Raw genomic sequence first — 23,190 nt, 5'->3', positions numbered from 1 at the left:
GTGAGCCACAGCCACTGAGCCTGCGCGTCCTGAGCCTGTGCTCCGCAACGGGAGAGGCCACAACAGTGAGAGGCCCGTGTACCGCAAAAAAAAAAAAAAAAAGACAGAAGCAGCTGGTCAGGGAGGGAGATAGGAGGGGTCCCCAGCATCTCGGTGGCTGTGGTCATAGCACCAGCCTCTCTGGGCCTAGCCCCAGCCGACTTCACGGTTGTGGAAATCCTCACATGTTGACAACCACCAACGTGCTTATTGTGTGCTGGTTGAGGGCTTATGGTTACCAGGAGACAAGAGTCTCTCTCTTCAGGGACTTCCTTGGTGGTCCAGTGGCCAAGACTCTGCGCTCCTCAATGCAGGGGGCCCGGAGTTCGATCCCTGGTCAGGGAACTAGATCCCACGTGCCACAGCTAAGACCCAGTGCAGCCAAATAAATAAGTAAATAAATAAATATTTTTTAAAAACAGTCTCTCTCTCCTCATCTCTCAATATCTCTAAGCCACCTAGAAATGCCTCTGCCGGCAAGTTCTGGGCAAATGTAATTTCAGGGAGAAGGCACGTGGAGAGAAGACAGAAACATACTCAGACACCTGCCTCCTCTTCCCCTGCACCCCTTCCCTTGCAGAAGCTAGGGCATCCTGGGCCAGGGGAATTAGCATGAGACTTGGGGGTCACGGACACCGCAGAACTTGAAATCCGATCTCAGTTCATGTCCTTGCTTGATGGCTGTGTTACTATGGGCAGACTGCTTAACCTCGCTGAGCTTTATCTGTAAACTGAAGCTAATGAGCCCTGCCTTTGACTTTCAAGTACCAGGGTCCACTGCAGACGGAGTTCCTCTGTGCAGCCCCAGACCAAGCCTGTTTTCCGCTCTTCTCCTCTTGGACGTTCTCCCACATGCACCTTATACCCACCTGGTTCAAAGCTAACTATCATTTCTGCCTCTGACCTGTTTTTTCACCTGCTTCCTCTATGTCTGGGAAGTCCCTCACCCACAGTCACCCCAGATGCCTCCCTTTTTCTCACGAGCTGCCTCCAATCACTCTCCAAGAGCTCTCAATCGTAACTGCTAGATGTCTCTGGCAGCCACCGCCTCCCATTCCACTGAAAACCCGCCTCATTTTTCACCTGGACCATTGCAGCTGTTCCCAAGCTAGGCCCCCCTCCAATCTATGCTCCAAACTGCAACCGAGACAAGCTTACCATCGCTGCTTACAGTCCTTCGGTTTCTGATGCCAGCTTGAGGACAAAGCCCAAACTCCCTAGTGTGACTCAAGGCCCCTGTGACTTGCCCCCGCTGACCCCCCTCTTACCACCACCTTGAGAGCACACTTTGCTAGCAAAGTGCCAAGAACGTGTCCTGCGTGTCACCTATTTCCTCTGCCTTGAACACTTCCCCTCCTTCTCTGCTCAGGTTAATTCCTAACCAGCCTTCTAGACTCCACTCAAGCCTCACCTCCTCCACGAAGCACCCCCTGATCCCCCCAGATTAAGGCAGGGACCCCTCTTCCAGGTTCCCCCAGGACCCACTGCTTCCTACATCAGAGAGCTCGTTGTGCTGTCCTGAATCGTCTGTAGCTCCCACTTAGACTTGTGCCTGGCACATAGTAGATGCTCAATAAATGTTTGCTCAATGAATAAACACAGGAAAGAAAGATCGATTCCATTGAAAGGCAGTGGGAGGAGCACTACGATGGCAGGCAGACTGGGCTCCAGTCCCAGCAGTGCCGGCTTTGCCATCACCTCCCTGCTGACCATGGGCCAGTCACTCGACCCGTGGGCCTTCCCAGCTCCTCGTTCCTTGGGTTTGCTAACCCCTCATCTGGAGGGTCCTGACGTCTGTCGCCCTCTACACACACACACGTTGCGCAGGAGCATTCAGGTCCACCACCCCAAAAACAAGAACCACGAGAGTGGAGAAATGGTTTGTGCGTGCTGGGTGAGGCAGGGTACAGGCGACAGCAGGAAGGATCAAGCGTCCCAAGTCCACATCCGGCCAGCTGACGGTGGCGGGAACGGGCACCGTCACGATCTTTCTCTCAGTCTGGGACGGGGATGGGGGTTCCTGATTCTCTGCCCTTCCCCACAAACAGACCTCTCCCCCTCGCACCAGGTTGGTTAGCAGGGGCTGGGGTGGGTAGTTGTGGAGGCATCGGTGGAGAGAGCCGGACGCTCAGCCCATCCCTCCCTGGGGAGTTGGGGAGCAGCCGAGGCCACAGCAGCAGAGAAGCAAGCACCGGCCTCGAAGACAGGGTGCCAGTGGCTCTGGATCTGACCCCCGAACAACACCGGGGGCACCCCACTTCCCGTCTCAGCTTCCCGTTGTCCCTGGCTCTACTTATGGGGAGACAGAGTGGGCAGGCATGGGGCTTGGGGCGAGCAGGGCCGGGACTGGCCGCGGCTGTATTCCCGCACCCACCCCTTCACTCTCCCTCCCTGCACGTCAGCAGCTCCCACACACCTAGGCTGGCAACCATGCGGCGGGAACAAAGAAGCAGGCTCAGGAGGTGGCCGCAAAGGACAGGATGGCGGTTTTATATGTGGCAAAATACTTCTCCTGGGGGAGTACAGACGGACAGACAGACAGATGGGGGCACAGGACACCAGACAGGAAGGGGAAAGGTTGGGCAGTGGTCTCTGCTAACCAGGAAGTGGAAGCTGCACCCCACCCCCGGGTGGGGGTGGGGGGTGGGACAACATTGGCACAGGAGGTGGTGAGACAGGCATGAGGCGCCCATCCCTGAGGCGGGCAGCCGGGCAGGGCCCAGTCCTCGTTGGCACAATCGGCTCTCTCTGGCCCAGCTGGGTGCTGGTGGGGGGGGGGGACAGGGCTGCTGGGCTACGGGATGCTAGGCTGAGGGACCATCCAGGGCAGAGGGGGTACCAAGGCCTCTCCTGGGGGGCGTGGACACGGGTAAAGGACGGGATCACAAGAGGCAGATACAGAGCAGCAGCAGCAGCAGCAGCCAAGCCCCCCGGGGGAGATCCGAGGTCCTGAGGCAACCCCTGGAGTGACGATTACCTTTGGGGCACCAACCCACAGGGCCTCTCCCCTGGGGCCTCAGGGTGAAAGTGAAGCAGTTTTTTGGTTTCAAAATGAGCTGGACCAGAGTGTTCCATGGGCTCCACACCCAGGTGACAAGGGGATGGGGGGCTCAGATGCAGAGGGGCCCCCTCTTCTGATGGCTGCAGGCAAGGGGTGTTGTAGGCAAAGCTCATTCCTGGGGTAGGCAAAGCCTTGAGGCATGGAGGTGGTGGGGTGGGTAGCAGCATCTCGGGTTGCCCCCTCCTCAGGGTTCTAGGTCCTGGGCGGGCACAGGGCACTACATCTGATGCCTGCCAGCTTCTACCCAGACCACTCCCGAAGACGAGGTCCCGGTGGGGCTTCCAATGCTGTAGCTTTCACCTCCCAGACAATGCTGCCAGGAAGCTAGGGGGAGGGGTGGGCATGGTGAAGGACCCTGGATCTGGGGCTTGGGGAAGACAGCCCTCATGGGAAAGAGTCTGTGGTCTCCCTCTCCAGGAGAAGCCCCCCTACCCTTCCCAAATACTCCAGGTTGGAAAAAGAAAGGGCCACCCCATTTTAGGACACTCATTTAGAGCCTGGAGTAGAAGGAGTTAAGGAACTGCACCTTTTCTCTGGGCGAGGGGAGAGAGCCCCCTGAGGTGGGGAAGGGGATACTGCAGGAAGGTTGTCATCCCCCCATGCACCCACAGCATGTAGGTAAAAACCTACCGCTGAGGCTTAAGGGAGCCCCAGGAGCTGGCTGGAATGCTACCACCAAAGAAACCCCAAACGTTGAGCAAAGGCATCTGAAAGGAGGGAGACAGCGCCCCCTGGAGGCAGGATACATCCGCAGTGGTGAGCCCCTCTGTCCCCCGCCTCCCCTGGGCTCAGAGCCCTTCCTCCCACTGTGTGGCCCCTGCCTCTCAGCGGATGTAGACGCCCCGCCCCCAACCCTGCAGCTCATTCTTGTTGCGTCCCAGAACTGGACCCCCGCCCTCCGCGCAATAGCGCGCCTTATTCCGGCCGCGGTTCCGGTTGTTGGTCAGCTCCTCTTCATAGTCTTCCTCATCCTCCCAGGATCCCTGTCGGGCTGGTGGGGTGCTGCCCCCTGCAGGGTCTCCAAGCCCTGGCCCCTCGGAGGGGTCAGTCTCCATGTCCACACACGAGTCTCCCAGCTCCGTGTAGGCAGAGTTTCGGTTGCCAGGGGTGTCGGCATCAAACGTGTCTTGGTGGGACAGTGCCCGCAGGGTGCCCGCCCGGCCTGGCGGCTGGCTGCTGGGGTAAAGGCCTGGGGGCTGGCCCAGCTCTCCCGGGTACTCGTGCACGCTGGCGTGCTCCCCGGTGGCCCGTTCCAGCGACTGGTCCCCGGAAGCAAGGTATGGTCCCTGGTTAGCAGGCAGATGGCACACACCATGCAGATCAGGCAGGAGTGAGAGAAACACAACAAAGCAAGGCAGGTTAGTGAGGGCACCATGACACCCAGCCTGGCTGAAGGAGAGGAGGGTGCTGACCCTAGGGGATGGGCAGCCGGCAAACAGCTCTGGAGCCCAGCCAGAGAGCCAGAGGACAGAATTCAAGGCATTTGCTCCTCCACTAGGAGAGGGGGCACCAGACCTTCCTAAGGTGGGTGAAGGCATGAACTCTCCTGGTAACCATGGTAGAGAGCCCACGAACAATTAGTCATCAATTCCTCAAGGCACACATTAATGCTGTCTTGGGCTAAATCATCATTAACAGCTCATTAGTATTGCCACTTGTTAGTGGTTGATTGGGTTAGTCATTGCCCCCGTTTCCCAAATATACTAAGGGGGGATTTCAGCCAGCTCCTTCAGCCCAACCAGCCCCTAATCACAGGCTTCCGGAACCCCACACTTCCCCCCACCCCACTGCCTAGTCAGATGACAAAGTCTCCAAGGTTGATAGGATTCCTCCCCTGCCCCCAACAAAGACTCAAAGCTGCAGGCTGGGGAAGGCTGATGGGTCTCTATCCCCACTGGCAACAGTGAGATGGCCCAATGTCCTCAGCACCAAATGCCACATGAAGATGGCCATAGAGGCTGCTGGGTGGGGTGCAAAGAGACCTGGGTTCTAGCCCCATGCCCTGCTACTTCAAGCTGTGTGACCCTGAGCAAGTGACTCCCGTCTCAGTGCCCCAGTGTCTCTGTGGTGGTGTGATGGGGATTAGACTAGAGCAGCAATCTCCAAACTATTCCCTGGAGATCTGGGGTGGGTGGACAGGGCACAGAGCGCTTCAGGGGTCCCCGTGGAAGCGGAATGGAGGCCAAGGCCACTAGCTCCCTCTGAGCAGAGCAAGGATGCCTTGTCTACAGACTGAGCTTCCACATAAGATTCAGTGAACAAATGGGCTCTGGTGCTGAAAACAAATTTGAAAAGCAATGGTCCAGAATGATTTCATGGGTTTCTTCTCATTCTAATCTGGAACCCAATACTTAATGGTTTGACCTCAGAGATAGAGGCCTTGGTTCCCATGGGAGGAGATCAAGGCAGGGTGGACAACCCACAGGAGGGTCTTTCCTGGAATCTGTTTAACTGGGAGAAGGATGGAAGGTTCAACTCATGGAAGATGCTTCATTTTGGGTCTCTACTGGGAAATCTCCTGAGATTAGGGCTCTGGAGGAGGGGGCAGTTTCTCTGGTTTGAACGGCCCTGCTCTGTGGGATTCCCTGCGTCTGAGGGCCCTTGGTCTGTTGCGTCTAAAATGCTGTGACCTCTGTTGGGTCTAAAATGGGTGTAGAGTCCAGCAAACATATATTGATTTTCCTCTGTTTCTTCCTAGTCACGTATCCTACAAGGCCCCCAGGGCAGCAGATATGGTCCTATGGGACCAGGCCCAGGGAGGCCCCACCAGCCAGCCCCAATCCCATCAAAAACCACAGACACCAGAAGCTGCCACTCACCACATTTTTTACAAAATAAAACTCTTCCCTTCCTTGCCCGCGTTCACCGTGCTCAGTTCCTCAGTTCCGAGCCCTGGGCGGGAGGGGACGTGGGCGGGGCACCTACACGGGGTGCTCCTGCTGCTGGGGCACCGCCCTGGCCCTCTGCGAGGCCTCCAGCCCTCCCCAGAAGCTGAGATTTCTCCTGAGTGAGGTGAGCACCTGTACCTGGAGGTTGGAGACAGGGGCAGGGCTGGCAGCAAGGGCTGCAGTAGCCATGGTGCGGTTCAGCAGCGGATTGGGCGGAGTGCTGCTGGGCGGGTGTGTGGCCTTCCAATAGGCTTCCAAGTACTCGGCCAAATGCTCGCAGGCATCCTCCAGTTGATTCTCATCCAGGATGATGTCAAACATTTCCTGTGGAGGCGGGGTTAAGGGCAGGGCTGGGATGAGCTGGGCATGACCAAGGGGTGAGGGTGTGGCCTGGAGCAGTGGGTGGAGTCAAGGGGTTAAAGGACAAAGTTAAAAAGAAACCTCTGGATGTCCAGGAAGAGGAGGGCTCTTAGATACATAAATCGGCAGAACTACAAGAGGTCTTGGTACCCCGATACTCCAGCTCCCTCATTCTAGATATAAGGCAACCAAGGCGTGGAGAGGGGGCTTAACTCCCCACAGAGAAGTGGTGCTTCTGGGACTTGAACATCCAGCACCCTTTTCCCAGAAAACCCGCCTGCATCTCTGGACCCCGCCCAGGCGTTCCGGTCACTCTCTGATGCAGGCCAGAGGACACATGGAGAACCCAAACGTCGCCCCCCCCTTCCCCTGGGTCTGAGCACTCACGGGGGGACACTGCGCGAGCTTCTCCGAGGCTGCTATTTGCACATTGAGGTGTTTGGACTGAGACTTCCCTCGAGACTTGATGAGCCTCTGAAGAACCTGGGTTGTGGGGGGAAAGAAGAGGGGCTACAGGGACCCTGCAATGCACCAAGCCGGAGAGGCGGGTCCTGGTCGGAGCCAGTGTGGAGGGACAGTATTGGGGCCAGGGGATGTTCCATGACTCTCAGCCCTGGCCGCCTCTTCAGAAATGACCTCACCAGTCCTGTGTCCATCCTACACAGTGCTCAGGCTCTCTCCTGGGTCTCATGCCAGCCTGTCCTGGGAAGTTCCAGCAGTGGCTGTAATGAAGGGCAATGATTCTCCTTCCCAACCCCTGTAACCTTTATAGGCTTTGTTCTCTGGGCCAACTTCCCCTCCACGTTAACAGCAGTAGCCATCCTTTATAGGGACACGTGCTATGTACTGGCACTATTCTGTGCTTTTTACACAATCAATTCATTTAGTCCTGACAATAATGCCATTATGCAGCCACTATGATTATTCTCATCTCAGTGATAACAGTAATAATGATGATAATAGCTAAACATAAAGCTACAACCTTAAGTAAGTGATCAAAGTTCACAGCACCAATGATGCAACAAACCGACATCCTGTGCTTCCGGATGCAACGCACTCAGAAGGACACATCGCTTTGGTGATGTTCCTACCTGAAACGTAAAACCTAAATCTAGTCATGGGGAAACATCAGACAAACCCACACCGAGGAACAATCTACAAAATAAGTGATCTGTACTCTTAAAAAATGTCAGTGTCGGGCTTCCCTGGTGGCGCAGTGGTTGAGAGTCCGCCTGCCGATGCAGGGGACACAGGTTTGTGCCCCAGTCCGGGAAGATCCCATGTGTCGCGGAGCGGCTGGGCCCGTGAGCCATGGCCGCTGAGCCTGCACGTCCGGAGCCTGTGCTCCGCAACGGGAGAGGCCACAGCAGTGAGAGGCCCGCGTACCGCAAAAAAACAAAAAAAAGTCAGTGTCATGAAAATCCAAGAAAGGCTGAGGAAAATTTTCAGCTTAAAGACTATAAAGAGATATAACAACTAAATGCAACACATGATCCTGGATCATGAAGGGGAAATTGCTATAAGGGGCATTATTGGGACAGCTAGTGAAAACTGAAGATGGACAGTATTTTAGATAAGATTTCTTAAATTTGACAATTGTACTGTAGTTATGTAAGTTAATATCCTTGTTCTTAAGAAATACATGTTGAAATATTTAGGGATAAAGGCATACAATATCTACAACTTACTCTCAAATAGTTCAGGAAAAAAGATACACATATATAAGCACACATATACATAATACATACATACATAAAGTAGTGGCAAAATGTTCAAAATTAATGAGTCTGAAAAAAATTTAATTGTATACTTTAAATGGCTGAATTGAATGGCATGTGAATTTTATTTCAATAAAGCTGTTAAAAAAGTAGTGAATCTGAGTGAAGGGTGTTCAAAGATAGTCCTACTATTCTTACAACTCTTCCGTAAGTTTGAAATTATTTCAAGGTAAAAATCTAAAAAAAAAAAAAAGAATAGATACAGTGCTTAGTAGGTACCAGGCACTTTGCGTGGTTAATTTGTTTACTTAATCTTCCCAAGCACCATTTGAGGATTCCTATTTTGCAGATGAGGAAACTGAAACATAGAGAAGTTAGGTGACTTGCCAAAAGAGCACAGAGCCGGTAAGTGGTAGCACTGGTACCTAAACTCAGGCAGGCTGATTCCAGAGTCCCCACCCTTAACCTCAGTCAGTGCTCAGTGGGGGCAATGGAAGTGTCTGTTAACTTTCTAGTTCACAAAGTGTTTTTGCAGCCGTTGTCTCATTTGATCCTTTCAACCACCCCAGGTAGTACTTAAATCCCATCACCCTCTTTATGCTCATTAGAAACTTAGGACTCAGAAAGATTAAGAAACTGGGTGCTCAGGGACTTCCCTGGTGGTCCAGTGGTTAAGACTCTCAACACAGGGGACCAGGGTTTGATCCCTGGTCGGGGAACTAGATCCTGCATGCCGCAACTAAAAGATCCCGTGTGCTGCAACGAAGATCCCGCAGGTGGCAATGACGATTCCGTGTGCCGCAACTAAGATCCAGGGCAGCCAAATAAATAAATATTAAAAAAAAAAAAAAAAGAAACTGGGTGCTACCATGAGATGTTAACAGTTACCACCTCTGGGTGCCTTCATCAGACAGAACTCTGGGCTCTTTACATCATTACCTCCAACCCTCTCAATGACATATGAGAATGATTATAATTCCCATTTTGTAGGTAAAGAAATTGAGGTGCAGGGGCTTCCCTGGTGGCGCAGTGGTTGAGAGTCCGCCTGCCGATGCAGGGCACACGGGTTCGTGCCCCGGTCCGGGAAGATCCCACATGCCGTGGAGCGGCTGGGCCCGTGAGCCATGGCCGCTGAGCCTGCGCGTCCGGAGCCTGTGCTCCGCAACGGGAGAGGCCACAGCAGTGAGAGGCCCACATACCGCAAAAAAAAAAAAAAAAAAAAGAAATTGAGGTGCAAAGGCTAAATAATCCCCCCAAGATCACAAACTCAATAAAATACAACCCAAAAAACCAAAACCAAGATTTAATTAATTAAATAAAAATAAGCCAATCAGAGCTCGGATTTGAACCCCATGCTCTCTCCTCATTTCAAATCCTTCACCTAAGCTCACCTTCCATGTTTCTGAAACCCCCACTAATGTCTAGGAGGGAAAACTAACAGAGCCGCTGTATGACCAGGAAGTCAATCAGCCTTCCTACCAATTTCATCTCTATTGAGGCCTACATGAAGGCGGTGCAGCAGAAAGGGCTGAAATCGAAAGACAGGAAAGGTCTCTTCCCAGCAGCCAAGTAGCTGCATGACACTGGGACAGAAAGCACAGAATTCTTTCTGTTTTCTGGACTCAAGAGGAGAAGTCAACAAAGTAGAGACAGGGGACTGGCCTGCATGACCCTAATAATAATATTTAAAATAGTTAATACATGACAAGGGGGACTTCCCTGGTGGCGCGGTGGTTAAGAGTCCGCCTGCCAATGCAGGAGAGACATGGGTTCTATCCCTGGTCTGGGAAGCTCCCACATGCCGCGGAGCAACTAAGCCCGTGCACCACAACTACTGAGCCTGTGCTCTAGAGCCCGCGAGCCACAACTACTGAGCCCACGTGCCACAACTACTGAAGCCCGTGCACCTAGAGCCCGTGCTCCGCAACAAGAGAAGCCACCGCAATGAGAAGCCCATGCAACGCAACGAAGAGTAGCCCCCGATAACCACAACTAGAGAAAGCCCAGGCACAGCAACGAAGACCCAACGCAGCCAAAAATAAATAAATAAATAAATAAATAAATAAATAAATAAATAAATAAATGTTTTTTAAAAAAAACATGGTCAGGTATATTATACCAGACCCTTTGCTAAGTGCTAAGTATTCACATTAGGTTGAATCTTCACAATATCCAGACAATGGAGTTCGACAGAGCAGGGAATCTGGGCTCGAGGAGATTACGTCACACAATTAGTAAGCAGTACCTGGGGTTTAAACACAGGCAGCCCAACCAGAGCACTCCTGTCTCCAACAGGGTCAGATGCCTGCACCCACCTTGGGAGAGGTGATCTTGATGTAAACAATGATGGGGGCCAGTGAGGTCTTGGAGAGCTGGGCTGGGTGGTTGATGGTGTCGGCATCCAGAGCAACCAACTGAAGGGTCCGGGCTAGCTCGAAGATGCGCTCGATCTCGCTCTGAACCTCAGCTGGGGAAATGGAGTCATGGGGCAGGGGGAAATGTAAGGGGGCCTCCCAGGAGGCCGTGGGCAAAGAGAGCATTTCTGGAGATGCCCCCCTCCCCCCTCCCACATCTGGCCCCAGAGCAGGGGTGGGGGTGCAGTTAAGGGTGGGCTCACCCAGGCTGGAGCGTGTGTTTGAACGCTCGATGATGATGTGTTTGCTGGGGTTGTTGAGGACCGAGCGCTTAGCCAGGGAAATGTCCGCTGTCACACGAGTGATGGAGATCCTGGGGGATGGGACAAGAGGAGCCAGGGGTCAGGGTGGCCTAGAATGCCCTGCCTACTCCCCAGGCTCCAGGACAGCCTCTTATCCCTCAGTCCAAGAGTTCCAGGATTGTCATTCAAGCCATCCTGCCCATCCCCAGCAGCAGAGAACCATGGTGGGAGTGGAGAGCCAGCTCCCAGGGTCTTACCTGCCATCAAACCGATGCTTCAAGAAGTCAAATAAAGCTTTCTGCATCATGTCTGTAACCTGAGGTTGGGCGGGGAGGAGAAGTCAGGTGTTTAAAGCCCCTCAGGGAGGGTGGACTGCTAGGTATTTGCCCCCTGACATTCCATTTTCTTCTTAAATCCCTGAGATGAGTAAGTCCCTGTTAAGGGGAGGGGGTAGTCCTTTTGAGTCTGAGGGGCCTCCACTGGGGTTTCTGATTGCAAAGATCCTTTAAGGTGGGATCTCTGGGAGGACTTTTCTGGGGTTCTTTTGAGAGGATGAGACCCTTCTGGGGTCTCCCTGGGGGTTGGGGTGTCTCTGAAGGTACATAGTCCTCTGGGGAAGAAACCCTGGGAGGGCCCTGCTGGGGGATCTCTCCGGGGTCTGAAGACCTTTCTATGGAGTCTTTCTGGAGGTCTGGGCCCCTCTGGGTCCACTCGCCTCTAGGGGCTCCTACCTCATAGCCCTTGAGCGACGGTCCCACCAGGATGATGGGCCTCATGGAAGGTACCACGTCATAGGGGGGCACATGCTCTGTCTGGGGGGGGAAGCAGGGAGGGGAAACCCCAGAGTGGAGATGGCATTAGCCCCTCTTCCCCCACCTCCAGGCTCCCCCATGCATCCTTTCCTCCCCCTGGTCCCAAAGTCCAGATGTGGGGATCAGGGTGGGGGTGGGGAGGTATGGCGAGGGAGAACCAGGAAGGGTTGGGGAAAAGGGGGGCAGATATGGGAATGGGTGTTAGAAGGTCCCCCTAGCTCATCCCAGGGGGTGGGGAGGGGGACACAGAAAGCTGTGATACTCACCAACTTCTGCTTCTGTTTGGCTGGGTCCAGAGATTGCCAAGAGGAGGGCGGGGGAGGAGAAAGGGGAAGGTACCCAGGCAGGGGCAGAGGGCGAGCGGGGAGCCGGGACAAGAGAGGGAGGGAGAGCGGGCAGACGAGGAGAGATAACAAGGCATGCGTGTTAGTGACAGACAGAGCCAGAGACAGGGGATGGGACCCCGTGCCAAGGGGGAGCCAGACGTGGCCCTGGATCGGGGCTGGGAGCGGGACTGACGGCCAGTCCAGTGAACTTGGGAATATTCAGACACCCTGTACCCCCTTTCTGGGTCTGGGAAAAGAGCTGGGAAGAGTGACAGCCTCTAATTTGGTGCCCATCTCCTGGCCCCAGTGCAGGCCAAACCGCCCATTTTAAGGGTACGCTAACTGTCCTGCTCTGCAGCCAGGAGATCCCCGTGTGCCCACCGTAGCCCCGTGGAGTCCGAAAAGGGCCAAGAAGGTCACCATTCCACTTTCCCCTTCACACGTGGGAGTGGGGGCAAACACGGCCTATCCCACTGGCAGTGAGGGGGAAAGGTCAGGTCTCATTACCCAGACCCTGCTTTCAGTTGAGGGGCGGGGGCAGCCTTCCAAGAGAAAGGGTGCTTCCACCGCAAGAACCATCCCTTCCGGAGAAGTGGGCCAGGGTGGAGTTGTGTGTGGAGACAGACGTGCCCATTCTCGGTGCCATCCTACCCTTCCCTCCTCCTGATTCCCACAGAATCAGGCTGATACCACATCGGAATCCATTCCAGCCCCCCTCCCCCGCCAAAGCGCTGGGCTCTGACCTCCCCTATCGCAAGAACCCAGCGAGAATTACCTTCTTGAAGAAGGGGATGCGCGTGCCGTGGGGTGGCGGGGTGGTGACACTGCTAACGCTAGTCTTGGCAGAGCCACTAGGCTCACCGAGCTCCGCCTCCTCATCCTCTAACTCCAGGGGGTCTAGTTCAAAGGCTAAGTTAGTCATTTCATTACCTGGACCGGAGAGTCGGGATGAGGGAGGAAGGAGGCGAGGTGGGGAGGAATGAGATGGACATGGAGACACAAGTACAAAACGCAGGGATGGGATGGGGAAAAAAGAAAGAAGAGGTGAATGGAACAGGGCTGGGAGAAATGAATGGGGGGTAGGGGGCAGGGCAGTCAGGCAGAGAGATGGAGCTACCAAAGAAATGGGAGAGTAGAGACATGACAGAATGGGCGCTGATGGACAGGCCCAGCTTGTGGGGTGTCCTGCTCTTCATGGAGGGGGTACCACCGGAGGTGTCTGGAGGACTCAGGATTGGGGTACCCCCAACTGCAGGGAAAGGAGGGGACAGGCAGTGGGGAGACCACCCCGCCCAGGAGCTCCACCCGACCCCGTGGGGTGGCGGCAGCTCTTACCACTGGCAGGGGGCGTGGGGCGGCGGGTGCCAGTCACCACGTCTCCCAGACTGGAGCTCGAGTTGTCACCTGATTTGCTGTGTGGGCAGAAAGGCAAATGGAGCCGTGAGCAAAGGAGGTGGGCGTGAGGGTGGGGGATCTGTTCTCTCACAGGCTGCCCCCCGCACCCCACCCTCATTTGCCAGCCCCACTGGTGATGCCACAGACAGTTTTGTGTCCTCAGGGCAATGCGTCAACCCTCAGGGCCTACTCCTGGCTGGCTGGCTGGCCTCTCCCGGAGGTGCCCTGGCCCCAGCCAAACACCTGGAGCTGAGGCGGTTCTGGCGCAGCTTCTGTTCCTGCAGCAGGCGCAGGCTGTCCAGTTTGACAGGGCTGGGGATGAAGCCAACCTCACAGCCCTCCTTCACCAGTCGCCCAATCCACCAGTCATTATTGTATTTCTGCAAACGACAACGGCAGGTGGGGTGGGGGAGACCAAGAGGGAGATTAGAGGTACAAGCCAGCAGCCAGCTCCGGGGGACACCACCCCCAGACGTGCCTACCCCGCCCAGGGGGCGGCACCCTCAAACAGCCGTGGCACCAGCCTCGGATTACAGCCCCCAATTCTCAGGACTCTCCGGAACCAGCATCCTCTTGTGCCATGGACCACCCACACCCCCGAGCACATCCCTGTTCTGAGAGCCCTTCCTCCCCCATGTGCCAGCTCTACCCTGGAAAGGCAGGGAGAGAAGTAAATGCTGACACCTCCACGTGCCTGGCACACTGCCACCCCACTGACAGGCCTCATCACAAACCCTCCCAACCACCTTGTGACCTAGGCATTACCGTCCCGTTTTACCAATGAAAAATGAGAAGCTCAGAGAGGTGGAAAGATTTGCCTAAGGTCACACAGCAGATTTAGCCCAGTTCTGCTTGGCTCAGAAGTCTTTTTCCACTAGAGGTCTGACAGCCCCTCTCCTGGCACCCACTACCCTGCCCTCCCTCCAGATGCCAACACATCCTCCCCACCTCTTTGATGTGCAGGAAGTCCTTGGGCTCGAAGGTGATGGCCACTCCCTGAACAGGCACCTCATCCCCTAGAGATGGGTTGTAGCCGACATTTGTCCGCACAGCGAATGCCACTGGCTTGGTCTAGAGGAAGATGACAACCAGAGGGTTAAATCACAATGGGATGTACAACTTCCTGACTGCGGTGGTGATTAGGGAGAGGTTTGTTTTGTAAATTGTTTATTAAAACATATACTGTACACGCTACTATACATAAGATAGATAAACAACAAGGACCTCTGTATAGCACAGGGAACTATATTCAAAATCTTGTAATAACCTATAATGAAAAAGAATCCGAAAAAGAATATACACATATATGTATAACTGAATCACCTTGCTGTACACCTGAAACTAACACAACGTTGTAAATCAACTATACTTCAAAAAAAAATTTTTTTTAATAAAAACATATACTGAATGGCTTATGCAGTTTTTTACTGCATATATTAAATTTCACACACACACACACAAAAGCAAACCATAGAACTCAGTCCTCTCAGGGTGGAGGGGGGCATCAGGGAATGCTAAGTATGGGTGGTGGGAGAGCCTAGAATAACACCAAGAAGGAATAATAAGAATAGTGAGAACAACAATAAGAACAAATAATAGTAATAATAATGGCAGCAGGTACCGTGTAGTGTAACAGGTACTGTGTTGTATGTTTCACACCCATTATCTCATTTATTCATTACAAAAACCCTATGAAGTTAAGTACTATTACCATATTCATTTTATGGGTTTTTTTCTTTTCTTTTCTTTTCTTTTTTGCTGTGCCACGTGGCTCGTGGGATCATAGTTCCCCAACGACCAGGGATTGAACCCGGGGCCACGGCAGTGAAAGTGCTGCTGAGTCCTGACCACTGGACTGCGGGGGAACTCCCACCATATTCATCTTAATGAATGAGAAGACTAAAGTTCAGAAAGGTTAAGTGACTTGTCTAAGATCACACAGCTAATAAGAGCCCAGAAAATTTGACTCCAGAAATGAGTGGAAATGTTTAGCTCCTATTATGTGTAGAAATTAGGCACTTATTGTACTTTATAAGGAGGCAGGTATTATAGCTTACACTTTACAGGTGAAAAGCAGAGGCACATCAGAGGGGTACATGAGCTAGGAAGTGGCTGGGCCAAGACCTGCCCCTGGGTCTGTCCAGGCTGTCTCTGAGGCCTGGGGTAAGGGACAGGATGCCAGCACGGCCCTTCCCGTCGTTCTCACCTTGGCTTTCTCGAGCTGGGCTAATGCCTGGCGTTCCGCCTCCTTCCTTAAGGCTTCCCGGTCCTCCTCCAGAGACACATCGGAGTCTGACGGACGGCTGGTATAGGACTCTGCTGATCCCTGAAAACAGACAGGGCCAGCTCAGGGCCAACGCTGCCGCCGCAGCTCCTGGGCCTCGGAAGGCACCCGTCGTGGATGCCTCAAGCCCCAGCCAGCCCAGCATGATACCACAAGGGCTAGGAGGAGGTGGTACTAGATGGGAAGAGCCGGAGAACGAGGTCTGCAGGCCCCTGGAAAGAGTGTGGCCCTAGGAAGGGCGACAGCAGTGAGCAGGGGATTACGGCAGGTCCAAGGACAGCTGCTCGGGGCCCAGGGAGGGGTGGGAACCTGATAGGGGCACAGCGCAGGGGTGGAGTGCCAAGGGACAGTCTCCACTCCCTGCTCCTCCTTCCCTCCCCTGCCCCCAGCACCGGCTGAGACAGACTCAGCACAGGCCCAGTGAGTCCTTCCAGGGGCTGTAGCCACCAGCTTAGGCCTGAGCTCTCGGCACTGGCGGCCATGGGCAGCCTGCTCCATGGGCTAGGGCCACACAAAAATTTGCCATTTTCTGCTCAAGGGTGAGGAAAGATAGAATCCTACCTCCTCTTCCAGAAGCTGGGGAGCCCCAGCCCTCAGGCTCTCATAAGATACAAAAAAGAACCCAAGATGCCTGGGGTGGTGCAAGAAGAGGCAAGTTAAGAGAAGGACACGAGCAGGCCTTTCCTCAGTCCTAGGGCTGCCAGCTGCCAGGGTCAAGGCAGGCTCAGAAGTCTGGGTGTGCCAGGAAGCAGGCCTTTATCACACCGACCATCCCAGAGCACGAGGAACTCCCTCAGTGATGCAGGCACATGTGTAAGACACGCATAGCCTGTCCAGACCCAGGGCGTGAATGAACATGCTCATTCACAGGTGTGCTTGGGTGTGCAACTTCAAGGGTATGTTCTATGGTATGTCCTGGTGTGTATGACTGAATGCATACAGGTACACGTGTGTGCATACGGGGCGGAACGGGGGGACGCCCTCAGTGTCTGTGTCCCTGAGGGCATGTGAGGGCAGGAGCCAGGAGGTGTGGATTTGTGTGACCGTGCAGCAGTGGTGTTGCTACAAAGGGCAGGAGGGGACCTGAAGAAAGAACAAGACTGCAGAGGTGAGGGGGTTCTTTCCTGAAGACAGGAAAGGGTCACCTGGCCAGGAATGCCCATTAGCTTCGTATGGAGGGAACGTGGGAAAGAGAGAAGACCAATTCCCACCTCCCCCAGAGCGCCCTGGTGCATCAGTGGGTGCAGCTGCCCATCAAATCATGAAAATGGGAGAGCGGAGAGGGGAAAGGTTGGGGGGGGGTACTAGAAGAAGATGGAAAAGAGATGCAAAGGAAAGAGTGAAAATCGTTAATCTACCACTCTCCACCCCTCCTGACGGGAGCACTCAGAGTCAGAAAGACAGATGCCAGGAGAGCCAGGGGAACAGACCCAGAGATGGAGTGGCAGAGAGACACTCACTGACCCCAACACACACACAAACACACATACACGCACACACACACCCAAGAATGGCGGGAGACAAGGAAACAGTGAGGCAAGGAGACAGGCTGGAGTGAAAGCCTCCCACCAGCTTTCCTGAGGGGCTGCTCCCACCTCCCCCCACCTTCTCTCCATCCCCAGCTCACCACTACGAGGGTCCGGCTGGGCGCCTCCATCCCGGCGCCCTCAGTGCCTGCCCCTGCTGGCCTAGGGGGTGGCCCAAACTGCCCGTTCCCCCAGGGGGCTCAGGTTACAAGCAGAGTTGCTACATGTGCAAACTGCTAGGGTATATTTAGCTCAGAGATGTGGCAAGGACTGCCCCCCCACTCCCTGCCACCTACAGGGGGTCAGAGCTGGGGAGCTAAGAGGAGGAAGGACTGGAGACTGGGGTCTGATCCTCTGGGTCGGCAAACACTGAAGGAATGAGGCCCTTTTCTGTCAAGAGGGGCTCCACTGAGCACAGTGTCATTCTTCCTGGCCCCGGCCCTGGCCCAGTCCTGCAACACGGGGGATGAGGGAAAGATCAAAGAAAGGGCTTCGTGTTTGTATGGAGATGCTGGGATGAAGAGCCCTTTTCCTGACCCTCTCAAGTCAGGCCCGGGCTCACATGTGCCAAGTGTCGTGGAGACGGAAGAAGTGAAAAGAAGGGCCTCTCTCCAATCTGTCGTGGATCTGCCTGGCATCACCCTCTCTCTCCTGGCCCGGGGGTGGGGGTGGGGGCGGCTGACTTCCCCACTGCCCTCTGCCCTCAGATGCTGCCCATGTTTTCTTCAATGTACTCCTTTCCTTGTCTGATCCCAAGCCCCTCTTGCCTTTTTTGGGTACCAGGCTTTGTTGAGATGCTCTGTAGTCATAGCAACTACATGGCTCTCTCACTGCTTCTCCCTGAGCCTGAGATGGCCTGGGGTTGATAGTTAGAACAGAGATGAGAACAGCATCTTCCTGATGGGAGAACAGAAAACCCCAGAAAGCCATTCAGCTACACTACCCGCCTTCATTCAGGGATGCTGGGCTAAAGTCCTCTCTAATATCAACTTCCTCCTGCCTCTCCTCCACCTCCCTCAACACACTTTCTCTCTCTGCGTATTAAAGAACAGTCACACACACACACAAAAAGAACAGTCACATCTGGATGTGAGGAAGGCGTTTCCCTGACCCATACCTCATCAGGGCTCCAGGGACCCAAATGTCCTGGCTCCTCATTTCTTAGGACCTGCCTCTACCCCATGCTGTCACAGATTCTGGGGGAGGACATGGAAGGAGACAGCCGGCAGGGGGAGTGGGTGACAGCCTGAAGCCAGCTAGAAGGAGGCAGGCCAGGCTGTCCCTGAATGAGATGACGCAGGCAGGCAGGCAGCAGGGGCTGGTGTCTGGTGCTGGGGGAGGGATTGGGTGGGGGCTGAGGGAGTGGGTACAGCTGACAGTATATGCAGAGGAGGTCATGGGGTGTAAGGGTATGGGGTGGTTGTAGGCAGGTGACCAATGACACGGGGGAGGGTGCCTGGAGAAAGCCTCACCCAGCTCACCAATCCTGGTCTCCACCAACCAGCCACCTCCCTCCTCTCAGCCCAGCCTACCCATTACCTGGCGGACAAAGCTGTTGGATGTTGTATCCGAGGATGTGCTCCCATCCGACCTTTTGAACCGCCCTTTCCTCTTGCTGTATTTGCCCTGGAGAAGCCAGGAAGGGACAAGAGTAGAATCAAAAAGGCCCTTTCCCAACCCTCATCCCATCAGGCCCAGAACCACAGCCAAGCCTTGGAAATATCATTCCCTGATCTCAACAGCCCGCCCCTCTATCTTCTTCCTGAGATGGTACAGCCCGAGCGGGAGGGAGAACCCAGACCACAGCCATGGGGTGGGGGACAGTGAAAGAGAGCCCTAGGAAGCACACACAGAAACCCCCAAACCAAGCCAGAGAGGTTGGGAAGGGGGAGGCACTGAGAAGCTGGAGGCTCATTAGGCAGCAGAGCTAATTGAGACGCTGGGCAGGCTGCAGAGGCCTCAGGGGGAAGGGAGAGGCTGCCTGCAGTGCTGGGGGTGCGGAGAGAGCCCCTGGGAAAGTCCCCCTCCCCCTGCACCTCAGCTGGAGCAAAGCGGGGCTGAGTGTGCCTGTGGCCCCCAGAGAGAAGACGATTCGCCAACCCAGGCCCAGCTTGGCTTTCCCCATGCCCAACTCTTGCCTTGTTTTTCGCAGAGTGGGGAGGGGAGTTGCAGCTCTCAGCTCTTGGAGACCTAAAACTAGATTCCCAGGGAGGGGTAGGGGGCGTGGAACTGTATTTGGAAAGTAAACATCTAACCCCAACCCTGACCCATGGGGGCAGATTCAGCACCCCGCCTCCAGCCTGGTAGGACTTTTTCTCAGCCCGTCCTCACAGTCACCGTGATCATACCTCTCCCCAAGGGGGCAAGAGGGATTAAGCCCTCTAACCCTCAGCTGCCAATGCCCACGTCCTGTCCCCATGATATCCATCAGGCTGCATCAATCTAAATGTCCCTTGGCCCTGCCCCGAGATGAGTCTAGAACACAGCCCCCCACAGGGCCTCGGAGAAGAATTGCTCAGTCCCACTGGCTGGGCTCCTGGCTTCGGTGGCGTGGACACTGCCTGACCTCTCACGCAGCCACCCATTCAGGTATTTCCAGGCCTCCTGTAAAGGGGGCTACTTCTTTCCTCTCCCCAACTCAAATATACACATTGGCCCCCAGCCTGTCTAGAGTGGGGGGGGGAATCATTGAGGGTTCAGGCCCTCCAAGCCCCTGCCCCCCAGCCTCCATCCTAGAGTTTCTTTGCCAAAGAAGCTAGGTAAGCCATGACCAGACTACAGGCTCTGGTTCCTTGGGCCTGAGTACAAGGAGGAGGATGGATGGATGGGAGAGAAGGGCACCTGGGAACCCTTTGAGGATCCTCCCTCCCATCACCTTCTCTCCAGCAAGACATATCTCCAACCTCGAGGACTGAGGATCCCTATGAACTTAAGAGGATTCCCCCAGTGAGCCCCAGACTCTTTCAGACCACCACCACTATCCCAGGCAAGGAAAAGGGAGTGGCACCCAGAGGGACAAGGGACAGCTGAAAGGAAGGCCCCAGTCAGCTGCGTCCCAGGCTCCAAGGGGCCTGGGGTGGAGAAGGGAGGTATTTTTAGGTCTGACCTGACCCCCACACCCCACGTGCCCACATTATCATGGTGGTTACAGTTGCTCCAGGCTGGCCACAGCAAGAAAAGAGTTAATGCTATCCTAGCCTTGGGGTGTTGCCAGGTTGGATAAGGACACGTCCCAGAGAAATCCCCTGGCACGACCACCCCAGACCTTGCTGGTCACTCCATGGGCACCCTCACCACCCAAGAATACCCCTTTCCGGGGGTAACCTGGGGGCACAGGAGAAGTGTGAGTGGGGGGGGGCGGCAGACCACCCCCATCCCCACGCCCCCCAGGTAACACAGTTTCTTCCCCTCCAGGACAGTGAGTTGGCATCCATTCAACTTTCCAAACTTTGGAGGCATTTTCTGGGGCTGGGGGGGATGGGGTGGAGGAGGGATAACGTGGGTGTTTGTTGGGGGAGGGGCGGTGGTCCAATATAGGGGTGGAGCTGAAGTGGCTGGGACGGGGGCCTGGCCCGGAGCTGGCCCCTTCCCCACCCTCGAGGGCCAGTGTCCGCAGCTCTGAAGGCCTGCTGGCACCGCCCGCTGACCACCGCCTCGGCCACCCCCGCCCCACCCACACCCGCCCGGCGCCCCTGAGCGTGCTCTGCGTCCCCCCTTTGCCTGAGCTCGCTCTCTAGCCTCCTTCAATCCCCGGGTCCCCCCGCCAGCACCCACACTCTCAACCCACTGGAGCCGGTACCCGAGCAGCAGAGACCCTGACGCGTGGGAGAGGACGAGGCGAGGGTGACAGGCGGCCCGACCGCCTCCTCCCCGCTCAGCCAAACCGCAGCACAACTCCCGGCCAAGCGCCCATCAATCATTCACCGGCAGAGCTGGGGGGCGCACAGCCCTCTCCCCTGGGCGCCGGGCATATAACCCCTTTTTCCCCGGCCCCCCTCGATCCGACCCCACAAGGTCCGCGGGACCGGCCCCCTTCCCTCGATCCCGGCCACCACGCCTCACCTGTGGGCTGGGGTCGAAGACCTCCATGGGGATCTCCTGGGAGGATGGGTAAGGGCCCCGGGACATGCTGGTCTTCTGGACCATGGAGAGGAGCCTCCCCTCCGGCCGCCGGTCCGGCCCAGCCGGGCGCCCTCAACGCATGAGAGAGGCCGTCGGAACCGGGAGCAGCGCAGCCAGCACCCGGTCGAGCCACCTGGCCCGGCCTTCGGTTGCCCTCTTCCTGCCTTCCCTCCCTCCTCCCGCTCTCTCCTCTGCTGCCGCCGCCTCCTCGGCCCCTGAAGGCTCAACATCTCCCCCCGCCCCCTCCGCTCCCACCCGCCCCTCCCTCCGTCCCTCCCTCCCTTCTCCGGCCCCGGCCCCGCCCCTCGCAGCCCCTCCGCTGGCTCCGCACAGACAATGGGAGGACGGCGGAAGGGACGCGTGTGTCTCCCGGCGGGCGCTAGCCTCCGACTGGCCTAGGGTGAGGGTGGCCCACTATGGGGGAGATTAGAAACCCGCCAAGGGGCTGAGAGCGGGCTGGGGTGGGGGGGTGCAGTATACCCGTGGATGCCAGGCGCGGATGGAGCTGAAGTGCGGATTAGCATGGCTGGCACCGCCCCCCTCTTCCGTCCCAAACCGCTCTTCCTAGCTGGTCTCCCCATTCCACTCCAGCTTGGGCCACCGGAACTTCACGGCCCTGGTGATCCTGGGACCCGGCTTTAACTCCTTTCTCCCCACTGTGGTCCCAGGCCGACTTGAACCAAACGGAAAGTCCCCTCCCTCGCCAGTATGGTGGTGCTGGCCGGCTGGAGGCTGAAGCTGCGGTGGGGAGGGTGTCCAAAAGGAGTCTCAGCAGAGACAGCAACAAGAAATCCTAGGCACTCAGGAGTCCTATTGCCCTAGTGCTAATATCCCCCAAGCCCTTCCAAAAGGCCAGGGGTGGGCCTGGGTGAGGTCTGTGTTCCTCGAAAGAAAGGAAAAAGGAAGAAATGTGGAGTTGAGACAGGAGAGACTGGCAAAAATCAGATCTATGACCTTTTTTTTTTCTTTTCCTTGTATTTTGGCCGCGCTGTTCGGCACGCAGGACGGTTCCCGGACCAGGGATCACACCCGGGACTCCGCAGTGAAAGCTCTGAATCCTAACCACTAGGCCACCAGGAAACTCCCAGATCTAATGACTTTTGATCTAGAATTGCTCCCCCTTCATCCTTGAATTGGGGACAGATACGCAAGGCCTGAACCCCACCCACCATGATGTATGGAGAGAAAAAGAGTAGGGGATTCTGGCAAGAGACCTTAGTGTCCACTTGGTTCAGGCTCTTTGTGGTGGTGGCCCTGGACAGATCAGCACACCTCTCCTGTAAAATGGGTTTGCCGGTACTGTGGTGTCTTTGTCACCTGGGATTACTGGGAAGAAGAGGGAAATGAAATTAAATGATGTATTGCTGGGGTGTTTGGAAATGCTGTAAGGTGCTGTGCAGGGGTCAGTCATGACAGGAGAAACTGTTACCTCCTTGTTTGACCCCTTCCAGGGCTCCACAAAGAGGAGAGATGAGAAGTAGAATGAAGATTTGTGCAGGTTCAAAGACCCTAAAGTAAGCCAACCTGGGAATTCCCTGTCAGTCCAGTGGTTAGGACTCCGCCCTTTCACTGCCTAGGGCCTGGGTTCAATCCCTGGTCTGGGGAACTAAAATCCCGTTAAGCCAGTGCGGTCAAAAGTGAAAAAAAAAAAAAAAAAAAAAAAGGGCTTCCCTGGTGGCGCAGTGGTTGAGAGTCCGCCTGCCGATGCAGGGAACACGGGTTCGTGCCCCGGTCCGGGAAGATCCCACATGCCATGGAGCGGCTAGGCCCGTGAGCCATGGCCGCTGAGCCTGCGCATCCAGAGCCTGTGCTCCGCAACGGGAGAGGCCACAACAGTGAGAGGCTCACACATACCACAAAAAAATAAATAAATAAATAAATAAAATAAGGCAACCTGCTATGTTCTGCTGGAGGGGAGACTGTGGAACACACTGACTCCTCTTTTTCACTCTGGGTTTTGCAACAAGTGATGGCCAGCCCCAAGAGCCAATACTGAGCAGGGC

At 55.5% G+C, this 23,190-nt stretch overlaps 1 protein-coding gene across 3 annotated transcripts; it reads right to left on the bottom strand.

Moving 5' to 3' along the window:
* Nucleotides 1-2,496: 2,496 nt before the first annotated feature.
* Nucleotides 2,497-21,391, bottom strand: CACNB1 (calcium voltage-gated channel auxiliary subunit beta 1). 3 transcript variants are annotated; one of them, XM_081219759.1, is made up of 14 exons: nt 21,128-21,391; nt 18,605-18,691; nt 15,462-15,581; nt 14,204-14,326; nt 13,499-13,635; nt 13,196-13,272; nt 12,636-12,757; nt 11,454-11,534; nt 10,980-11,038; nt 10,684-10,793; nt 10,382-10,533; nt 6,736-6,831; nt 6,127-6,312; nt 2,497-4,386 (listed from the first exon to the last, which is right to left on the bottom strand). In XM_081219759.1, exons 1-14 carry the CDS (start codon nt 21,209-21,211, stop codon nt 3,925-3,927), a joined length of 1,896 nt encoding a protein of 631 aa, XP_081075885.1. In that variant the 5' UTR covers nt 21,212-21,391; the 3' UTR covers nt 2,497-3,924. The 3 variants fall into 3 exon arrangements, with proteins under 3 accessions (XP_081075885.1, XP_081075886.1, XP_081075884.1); XM_081219760.1 differs by lacking the exon at nt 12,636-12,757 and adding an exon at nt 11,801-11,820; XM_081219758.1 differs by having other exon boundaries at nt 2,498-4,386; nt 12,636-12,790.
* Nucleotides 21,392-23,190: the final 1,799 nt, after the last annotated feature.

This window comes from Mesoplodon bidens (genome assembly GCF_964165515.1).
Source record: "Mesoplodon bidens genome assembly, chromosome: 19".
NCBI classification, from domain to species: Eukaryota; Metazoa; Chordata; class Mammalia; order Artiodactyla; family Ziphiidae; genus Mesoplodon; species Mesoplodon bidens.
Note: the sequence above shows the minus strand (reverse complement) of the source record. Positions and strands in the feature narration are given on the sequence as shown.